At 44.2% G+C, this 11,004-nt stretch overlaps 1 protein-coding gene across 1 annotated transcript; it reads right to left on the bottom strand.

Moving 5' to 3' along the window:
- Positions 1 to 837: 837 nt before the first annotated feature.
- LOC131897943 (ral guanine nucleotide dissociation stimulator-like) lies at positions 838 to 5,481 on the bottom strand. Its single transcript, XM_059248974.1, has 4 exons — positions 5,451 to 5,481; positions 4,831 to 4,898; positions 1,901 to 2,077; positions 838 to 1,050 (listed from the first exon to the last, which is right to left on the bottom strand). Exons 1-4 carry the CDS (start codon positions 5,479 to 5,481, stop codon positions 838 to 840), a joined length of 489 nt encoding a protein of 162 aa, XP_059104957.1.
- Positions 5,482 to 11,004: the final 5,523 nt, after the last annotated feature.

The following is an 11,004-nucleotide window of genomic DNA, read 5'->3' as shown; positions in this document are numbered from 1 at the left end:
GAGCACTTCCAGAGGTCCTGAGTTCAATTCTCAGCACCCACATGGTGGCTCACTACCATCTATGAGATCTGGCGCCCTCTTCTGGCCTGCAGGCATACATGCAGACAGAACATTGTAGACACAATAAATAAATAAATCTTACAAAGAAAATGATCTGTTTAAACAATTTCAGTGGGGTGGGACAAAGTGTCACAAAGTGTAGTGAGTGTGTCCACATGGCTCTGGGCTCAGGGCTGGTGAGAAAGGGGAGCACCATTACAGTTAAGCTGACTTCATCCTTCTCTGCACGGCCCAGCTGTCCACTTGGACAGAGCAGAAGCCCGGGGAGAAAGTGGAGACCTCTGAGTTTGAGCCCTGCTCTATCTGAGCTCAGAATCTCTGTCCCTAAGTGTTAGGGGCACCGCCGAGCACAAGACTGCCAGTTCACGGTCACATATTCCTGGCCACTGTTGGCATTTGCCCATTTTCTGCCGCATTGGTGGACTGACTTCCCTGCTTCCTAGATGGTCTGCAGGGGTCCTCCTTCCATGATCCACATGTTTGTCTCTGAGCTGCCATCCACATGCTGACATGAGTAGATTGTATCACATAGGGAATAGACACGATGTCTCTGAACCATATATTTAAAAATGAGTAAACAATAAATTTTATTAATATCAAAACCTAAATAATACCCAACAAAGAAAACAACAAAAAAGAAAACGAAAGGAGATGTTTTCTCAAAGACAGAAAGCACAACTTAGGCATGGATCTGGTGCTGGGTGGAACTCAGCAGGTAATTCCACTACCTAACTATATGTCAACCTAGGGCAGAGGGGAAATGGGCTCTGGTGCACCTCACTGCCTGGCAGCTGGAACATCTGCAGCCACATCTAGAGGTGACCGTGTATCAGCTGATGTGGGCAGAGGCTGATCTAAAGTCAGAAGCTGCACTGGTCCGGCTTCTGGCACAGTTGGTTCCCTAACTGCTGGGTCCATGAGCTCAGTGTCCTCTCGGGGTGTGAGATCTCCCCATGGCCCTGCCACAGAAGTTGGTCCCAGATGCAGTCTCTGCCATCCCTGAGGCATCCTGCATGGGTGCCTCTGGATCTATTTCCCTGAGGAGTCCATCGTCTAAGGCAGAAAGAGATGGACCATTAGTGGAAGTGCCCTAGAAGTTTCCATGATGGGGTGAGCTTCCCAGAGATGGCCTTGCTGGTCACCCAAAGTCTATTCATGCCAGAGAACCCCTACTCCCCTCTCCCCACAACAGGACATCTCACCTGACTGGTGTCCTGTAGTTGGTTTTTTTACTCTTTGGGGGCCCACCACTCAGCTCCCAAATAAATACATGGAGTCTTATTTTTACTTATGAATGCCTGGCCTTAGTGTGGCTTGTTTCTAGCCAGATTTTCTGACTTAAATTATCCAATTTCTCTTTGACTACATTTTGCTTCTGGGCTTTTTACCTTTCTTTATGCTGTATATCTTTCTTTCCTTCTTACTCTGTGGCTGGCTGTGTGGCTGTGTGGCTGGCCCCTGGGATCCTCCTCTCCTTTTCCTTTTCTTGCTCCTTGCTCTCTTCCCTAGATCTCTCCTCTTATTTATTCTCTCTGCCCACCAGTCCCACCTATTTCTCTCTCCTGCCTACCTATTGGCTGTTCAGTTCTTTAGGAGACCAATCAGGTGTTTTAGACAGGCAAAGTAACACACCTTCACAGAGTTAAATGCAACATAAAAGAATGCAACATATCATTGCATCATTAAAAATTATTCCACAGCAAAAATGAATGTAACACACTTTAAACTAATATTCCACAACAGTGTCCAACTCTGGTTCCAAGTCAAAGCTTCTGGAGAATTCCCTGGTGGAACCCATCACTGAAGCCACATCCTCCCTTCCCAGGCACCTACCCCAGGCCTCCTCATCTGCTTCAGGCATTGTGTTCTTGGACTCCTGCTCTTCCAGCTGTGACACAAGTTTCTGGATGTAGATGGCTAGGTTTGTCAAAGGCATGTTGAGCCTCAGGTAGTCCAACAGGTGGTTCAGGCTGACCCAGTCTGGAGACTCATAAAAATCCTGGGGCACTTTTTCCATCTACAGCTCCAGAAAAAAGTATATGGTGCTGCGGGCAGAGCAGGCTGGCGGGAAGTAGAGTCAGAAGCCTGGCCTCACTTCACTAGCACAGCAGTGTCCCTTAGATGAGGAAAAGGCTGCCCAGCCCATGTGCTGCTGGGCATGGTGGTCAGGAGTGTAGAGCTGTATGGACAGGGCTCGAGACACTTTCTGTCCCTTGGAGGAGGGACTGGGCAGACTGGGCTGGGCTGTAGTGGGGATGGTTTCCCCTAGGGCCCTTTAGCTTCTGTCAATCCCTGTGCTCCTCAGGACCAAGGAGATCAATGGAGATTTCTGTTTTTCTCTACCTGCACGTGAAGTCTCTGGTACCATCCCTCTAGCAGGTATCCCAAGAGCAGGGTGACTGGTAATGGCTCAGTCCTCAACCCTAGCCACCCCAGACATCCCACTGTGTAGAGGGGCTCTTACCTCCCTCGTCACCCAAGGCAACTCGTGTCTTTTTTTCCTGATCCCCCACAAAGTCTGGCTGCTACACAGGTCCGCAAAGGTCCATACCTGTGGCCTTCCATGAGGGTGTCACTGCTAGGGCTACGTGTCCCCAACCCACCAAGAGATCTAGAGGGAGCTGCTTGAATCTGGTGCAGGAACAGAAGCCAGGGAGGAGGTGTGGGTGCCGAGGGCTCTTTGCACTGTTCTAACGTCCATGCTGAGGGCCTGGGAATGAGCCTCTGTCCCAGCTCTGCAAGGATCTTCGTGCAATGGATCGAACCTAAGCTGCTCCTTGATAGATTTCTTCGATGTACAGCACTTCCTGGGGCTCTGCAGGGATCCTTATCTGGCTCCATTGAATCCATATAATCCAGATAGGGTCTAGAACCTTCTTTACAAATGGGAACATGGCTTTGCTCAAGGCATAAGAAAGAGTAATGTTTGACACTTTTTGGGCAAAGCATATGTCACAAATTCATCTCCTCGCCCTTAATCTCTGGCCACGTGACTTTGAGGGGGCAGGCCCCAGAACAACGCTGCCAGGGTGCAACCATACTTGTGCCATGAGAGCACAAAGCCCCAGGGAAGAGCAGAGTCCTCCTCAAACCAAACCAGGAGGTTCGAGGGCCTGAATTCAGGTATCGCCTGCTCCCTGAGGATCATTCCAGCACCAATTTCCTACTCTGTCATGTGTATATGATCACATATTCCCTATACCTGGGAAACCCCATACCACTGTCACCACAGGTGAAGGCACAAAAAGGCACATGTGCCCATGTCTTCATACCCACACTCTCAAGGGCACACAGAGGACCCACTTACAAGTGCCCAGGAACATGTCAGTATAGAAAGGGTGATGCTTAGGTGGCCTTAGGGATATTTAGGTTGAGGTTAGTGTCAGGGTAACAGACAATGGCAAACTGTATGTGTTCATGTTTAATCGTGCCTTTCACTTGGACCAGGCTGGGCTCCTCTCCTTCTATGCATGCTAGTGTTTATTCCCTTTGGGCTTCCACAGGCAATGGTGTGCCTCTTCTGTATCCCCAGATATTGCAGTCTCAGTTCTGGTTTACAGGATGTCAACACCTCTCACAACATTCCTTACCTGAGGGAAAAGTACACACTAACTTTAAAACTTTGGTAAAAGTTTGCATATCTTCATTCTTAGTTTAAAATTCATTCATAATTAAGTTTCAGGCTTGTTGAAGGAAAAATGAAATCTTAAAAATTCAATTCAAAACCAGAAGGAAGGAAGAAGAATGGAGTAAGTTTGTGGTTCTGAGATTTTATAGAAATACAAAAATTCATGTTAATATATATGCTGTAAACGGTCTAGGGAGTTAAAAGTGACCAACAGAGTTCAAAGGGACTTATGGGGATAGAAGGATGTGTGGGAGGAGATTTGCTTAATGTAAATATGTATTTATATAACAATAAACTCTTGTTACACATCACATAGTTAAGAACTGTAATCATTTACATAATTAAAAAATGTTTTAGTTCTTAAAAAATTTACCTTATTTTTTATGTATGAATGCATGTGTTTCTATGCAGTGCGTATGTGCAGTGCCCATGGAAGCCAGAAGAGGGTATTGGATCCCCTGGAACTGGGGTTATGGATGGTTGTGAGCTGCCATGTCGGTGCTGGGAATTGAACCTGGTCCTTTACAAGAGCAGTCAGTGCTCTTAACCACTGAGCCATCTCTCCAGCCCATTTTTCCTCTTTGTGGTCACAGAGTGGCCCCTTTTAGAAACCATGATCAGTGTCCAGTGAGACCAACTGGGTTATTCTGTACAACTTGGTGGTGAGTGTCATTCACGTCTGTCCTATTAATTAAACTATTGTACCAAGAATGTTAGCAACCTCAGTTGATGGCCACGTTTATTTTGGCTACAGCTGTACAATTATGGAGACAGGTCAGGAGGGATGGGCGGATGGGTGGAGCTGTATTCCAGGACGCAGACGGGCTGCCCATCAGCTGGGTCCTCAAGGGTCTGAAGCCTTGCTGACTCAGGTCTGCCAAGGGATGCTCTGCTGGCTGCCGGCTGGGACAGCTGGGGTCTGGTTCCCACAGTATGGTGGTGGTGACCCAGCAGAAGGCCTCTCAGAGCCTGGCCTTTGAAGTCAGCCATGCAGCAGGGCAGTGCCAAAAGCCCAATAGCTTCAGGAGAGGGCAACACAGTCCACCTGTCCGTAGAGAGTAGAGTTTTCTAGAAGAAACACTCCTGTCACCAGACTTGGAAAACTCCAGACTCTTTGAATATACTTCTAGAATATGAGTTGCTTTGCATGGGGCACACATGTTTTTATTTTTAATTGAGTTTTGATAATTCCTGAGAAATTGCACAAATTCTCTCCCAGCATCATATGGAGGTATATCTATATCTATATCTATATCTATCTATCTATCTATCTATCTATCTATCTATCTATCTATCTATCTATCTATATATCACACACACACAAAGATTAATTGACATAAAGTTGAGTGCCTGTGAGCCTTTCCCCATGGATATTATTCTTCATCATCTGGCCACTAGAGGACAGTGGTTCTCCATGGAAACACAAGGAGGCCCTCCCTGACCTGTTTGATGGAATCTCAGGGACATTTCAAATAGGGATGGGAATGGGGGTAGCTACTGAGGTGAACTCAATACAACAGGATTGGGCAGAGCTTCACTCCTAACATGGATGTCCTTGATAGGCTGTTGAGATGAAATCAGAGGTTGTAGCTTTCCATTGATTTGATTCTCTGCAGAGCAGGTGCCCGTGTCTGTGTGAAAGGTGCCCCCCTCCTGCAGAAGCATTGGCCACATCAGGACTGACAGTTGCTGTTCTGGGGCTCAGAGGGTGGTGGGGTAATTGATGGAAGTTCTTCAAAGGCAGATTTCCAGATAGCTTTACCTTTACCCCAGAATGCTGAGATTTGTCCCATATTCAAGGAGAACCAAGCCCTTGTGTATGCTGGGTGGCCCTGCATGACAGCCCCATCCGAATCTGTGTTCACATGGAGACAATGTTCACTTAAAAAAGGGTGAGTCTGAGACTTCAGCCCCGATCATGATCTGATCGCTCCTCTTTTGTCCAGGTATCCAGGGGAACCTGGTGTGCATCTCAGGGGTAATGTTGGGAGCTTCTCGGCCCAGGAATCCACCAGTCAGACCCACAACTTGTCTTGTCTGCTGACACTCCAACTCCTCAAAATTCTGCTCCTGTCTCCCAGACATCCACCTGATGGCTATTCATAGCATAACATACAGGCAGAGATGCTCAGGTGTGTGTGGGGGATTGTTAGGGTCAGAGCCTGGGTCCTGGGACCTCTAAAATCTTAGACTTTGGCCATCATCCTCTATAAAGTTGTCTGGTAGACAACTTTAAGAGCAGAGAAATCCTAGGCATGGTGGTGCATGCCTCTTCCCCCAGCATTCTTAGACAGTGGCAGGTTGATGTCTGTGAGTTTAAAGGCCAGCCTGGCCTATCTACATAGTGAGTTCCCAGACTACATGAAAGAGAGACCCTATTTCAAAACCAAACCAAAACAAGTAAACAAACAACAAAATTGCAGAGAAAGGAAATTTAGTTCAAATAGCCACATTGGGAATAGAAACAAATAAATAATGGGGTCCAGTGACACCCCATTCCTTATTTAGGGTCTTGACATGAAGGTTAGTTTTAAATGTGAAGCAAGAAGGATGCAAAACTAAGCAGTCCTGATGAAGGTGTGGTCGTGCCCACCGCTGAGCCATGACTTCCTCTGTCCCAGTGTCTCCTGCAGAGTGATCTGATATGAGACCAGAACTCTCCGAATCTTTTGGGGAGCCACGTTTTTCCTCAGTCCAGCACCAGGCTTCAGTCTCTTCCCTTTGCCTGCATGAAATTTTCAGAGTGATGTCAATTATTTCTGGGCTGCATTGATTCAATCTCCTTGTATCCAATCAGAGAGGCACAGTGTCTCTTTGGAGTACCTTCCCTGTTTCCAGGACAGTTACATTGCCTCAGTGTCCCTTTATAGTACTGAATTTTGAGGTGAAAAGGCCTATATCCAAACCAAATAACAGACACAGACCCCAAGCAGGAACACTCAAGGCCATGCAGGCACCCACGTACAAGGATCACTTCTCCACTCTCCCTTGATCGTAGCTGCTCATGAAGGACTGCCGCTGGTGACTCCATTTTGTTGTTGGCTGGAGACTGGATCTAGACTGAATCTAGACTGGATCTAGATTGGATCTACACTGGATCCTGCCATGGAGCACAGGCTGGCTTCAAAAACCTTAGTGTTCTCTGCCTCAGCTTCTCAAGTACTGAATCACATCTGTGCTGGTTAGTTCTTTGTCACCTTGATACAGGCAAGGTCATCTGTGAAGAGGGAACCTCAACTGAGAAACCAGCTCCATCAGGTTGTCCTTTAGGCAGGACTGTGGCTCATTTTCTTGATTAATGGTTGATGTTGTGGGGCCCAGCTCACTGTAGGAGGTGCCACCCCTGGGCATGTGGTCTGGGTTTACATAAGAAAACAAGCTGAGCAAGTCATCTAGAGAAAAATCAAGCTGAGCAAGCCATCTAGAGAAAGCCAGGAAGCAGCACTCCTTCATGACGCTGCTTCAGTTCCTGCTTGAGTTCCTGCCCTGACATGGCTCACAATGGATTATGATGGGCAAATGGAAGTCAAATAAACCCTTTCCTCAACTTGGAGAGGGGAGACATAACAGTGGCTTGTTCCTTTGTCTCTCTAGTCATTCAGCATTTACCCCAATATCTAGTACTGGGTTTTTATTATACGACCTTTAGAAATTCCAACATCACTGTCCCTTCATTTACAACAATCCCTGTACCTAGGGTAGGGGATCGTTACACAGAGGAGAAGTCCCACTTAGTGCAGTTTCTTATTCTCTGCACCTTGGCTAGCTGTGGCTCTTTTGTTTCCCCTCGTTTAGATGTTGAGATGACTTCCACCCTGGCCTCAACTTTTCCATCTTCTTGCTTTTTTCTGAGTGCCAGGGTTATACTTGTGTGCCACTAAGTCTGGCTTCACTCTGTCACTTCTGTACTATAAAACGATGGGTTAATACTGAACCAGGAGATAGAAGAGTGTACACCCCGGGAGGTTTGTACACATTCCCTTAATTTGGATTCTTGAGGAACACTTCAGAGTGTTCTAGGATTTCAAAGACAATACACACACACACACACACACACACACACCTCACACATGAAGCCACTTGGTATCCATAAGTAAGAACAGTTCCTTCAATAGATACAACATTGAGAAAATTCAAGACCAGCCTTAAACTCTCCATTCCAGACAATTCATCTAGTCTCCCCTATCCCTTCAGATGTTTCTAATAAGAACTTGCAACAGAGTCCACCAGTGTCCATTGGAGTGAAAGGTGAGTCTTTGTTCTCCTAGCCAATCACTCCAGCCTCTAGGCTTTAGGCCCAGGAGCACAACCCCATACCACCATACCACCACCTGTTACAGTCCCAATTTCATGACAGCAGGCAGGACTACTGATGGCAGGCTGGAATACCATCATCCTCCACCGGACCCTACAAGCCCCACCACACCTCCCAAAGCCACCCAAACTCTGAGACCGCAGCTGCTCCCTAAGACAAAGAGTCTGCCAGCCCCTATTGGACCAACAGCTCTGATTAGATCAAGAGCTCCCATTGGACCAAGAGCTCCCATTGGAATAAAAGCTCCAATTGGACCAAGAGAGGCTCCCTCGAACACAGACACCTCTTACACCAAGTAGAGGAAGAGATGGGTAGATATCAGTGCAAAAATACGGTCAGCAACATCAAGACCACTATGGTACCACCAGAACCTAGTGGTTTTACATCAGTAAGACTTGAACATCCCAATGCAGAAGAAGCAGAAGAAATCAACCTAAAAATGACTTTAAGAAGATGATAGAGGCCTTAAAAGGAAATGAAAAATTCCCTTAAAGAAATGGAGGAAAAGACAAACAAAAAAATTGGAAGAAATCAGTGAATCCTTTAAAGAAAGCCAAGAGAACCAAGAAAAAGCAATTAAACAGGTGAGGGAAACAGTTCAAGATTTGAAAACTGAAATAGAAACAATAAAAAAGACACAAACTGAGGGAATTCAGGAAAAGGAAAATCTGAGTAAATGAACAGGAACTATAGATACAAGCATAACCAACAGAACACAAAATATGGAAGAGAGAATCTCTGGTGGTGAAGATATGATAGAGGAAATAGATTTGTTAGTCAAAGAAAACATTAAATCCAACAAAGTCATAACACAAAACATCCAAGAAATCTGGGACACCAAGAAAAGACCAAACCTAAGAATAATAGGGATAGAAGAAGGAGAATAATACCAGCCCACAGGCACAGAAAATATATTCAAGAAAATCATAGAAGAAGTTTTCCTGGAAGGAAATGCCCATGAAGATGCAAGAAGCTTACAGAACACCAAATAGATCATATAAAAATGTCACCTTGCCACATAATAATCAAACCACCAAATATACAGAATAAAGAAAAAATATTAAGAGCTGCAAAGGAAAAAGGCCAAGTACCATATAAAGACAGACCCATCAGAATAACACCTGATTTCTCAATGGAGACTCTGAAAGCCAGAAAGTCCTGGACAGACATTATGCAGACACTAAGAGATCATGGATGCCAATCCAGACTATTATACCCAGCAAAACTCTCGATCACCATAGACAGAGCAAACAAAATATTCTATGATAAAAACAGATTTAAACAATACCTATCCACAAATCCAGCCCTACAGAAAGCACTAGAAGGAAAAATCCAACCTAAGGAAGTTAGATGAACCCATAAAAACACAGGCAATAGATAATCCCACACCAACAAATACCCGAGAAGGGAAACACACAACACTACCACCAAAAAATAACAGGAATTAACAATCACTGGTCATTAATATCTCTTAATATCAACGGAATCATTTTGCCTATAAAAAGACACAGGCTAACAGAATGGATACAAAAACAGGATCCATCCTTCTGCTGCATACAAGGAACACACCTCAACTTCAAAGACAGGCACTACCTCAGATTAAAAGGCTGGGAAAAGGCTTTTTAATCAAATAGACTCAAGAAGCAAGCCAGTGTGGCTATTCTAATATCTAACAAAGTAGCCTTCAAACTAAAATAAATCGAAAGAGACCGAGAAGGACATTGCATATTCATCACAGGAAAAATCCATCAAGATAAAGTCACAATTCTGAACATTTATGCCCCCCAAACAAAGGCACCTACATTTGTAAAAGAAACATTACTAAAGCTTAAATCACACACCAAATACCACACACTAGTAGTGGGAAACTTCAACACCCCACTCTCACCAATGGACAGGTCTGCTAGACAGAAATTTAACAGATAAATCAGGAATCTAACAGATGTTATGACTCAAATGGACTTAATAGATATTTACAGAACATTTCACCCAGACACAAAAGAATATACCTTCTTCTCAGCACCCCATGGAATCTTCTCCAAAATTGACCACATGCTTGGTCACAAAGCAAATCTCAACAGACACAAAAAAATTGGAATAACCTCCTGTATTTTATCAGACCATCATGGTTTAAAGTTAGATTTCAACAACAACAAAAATTACAGAAAACCTACAATCTCATGGAAACTGAATAATGCTCAACTAAATCACCACTGGATCAAGGAAGAAATAAAGAAAGAAATTAAAGACTTTCTAGAATTTAATGAAAATAAATATACCACATACCCAAACTTGTGAGACACCATGAAAGCAGTGCTAAGAGGAAAATTCATAGCATTAAATGTCCATGTAAAGAAGCTAGAAAAATCTCACACTAGCGACTTAACAGCACACCTGAAAGCTCTAGAAGAAAAAGAAGCAAACTCACCCAGGAGGAATAGACATCAGGAAATAATTAAATTGAGGGCTGAAATCAACAAAATAGAAACAAAGAGAACAATACAAAGAGTCAATGAAACAAAGAGTTGGTACTTTGAGAAAATCAACAAGAGAGACAAGCCCTTCTCCAAATTAACCAAAAAGCAGAGAGAGAACATCCAAATTTAAAAATCAAAAACAAAAAGGGAGAACAAACAACAGACAATAAGGAAATCCAGAGAATCATTAGGTCATACGTCAAAAACTTGTACTCCACAAAATTGGAATATACAAAAGAAATGGACAATTTTCTGACTCGGTATCATATATCAAAGTTAAATCAAGACCAGATAAACAACTTAAATAGACCAATAACTCCTAAGGAAATAGAAACAGTCATTAAAAGTCTCCCAACCAAAACAGGCCCAGAATCAGATGGCTTCAGGGCAGAATTCTACCAGATTTTCAAAAAGAGCTAATACCAATACTGTTCAAGTTGTTCCATACAATAGAAACAAAAGGAACATTACCAATCTCTTTTTAGGAGGCTACAGTTACCCTGATAACCAGACTGCACACAGAT

The sequence above is a fragment of the Peromyscus eremicus genome, chromosome 23 (genome assembly GCF_949786415.1).
Source record: "Peromyscus eremicus chromosome 23, PerEre_H2_v1, whole genome shotgun sequence".
NCBI lineage: Eukaryota > Metazoa > Chordata > Mammalia > Rodentia > Cricetidae > Peromyscus > Peromyscus eremicus.
Note: the sequence above shows the minus strand (reverse complement) of the source record. Positions and strands in the feature narration are given on the sequence as shown.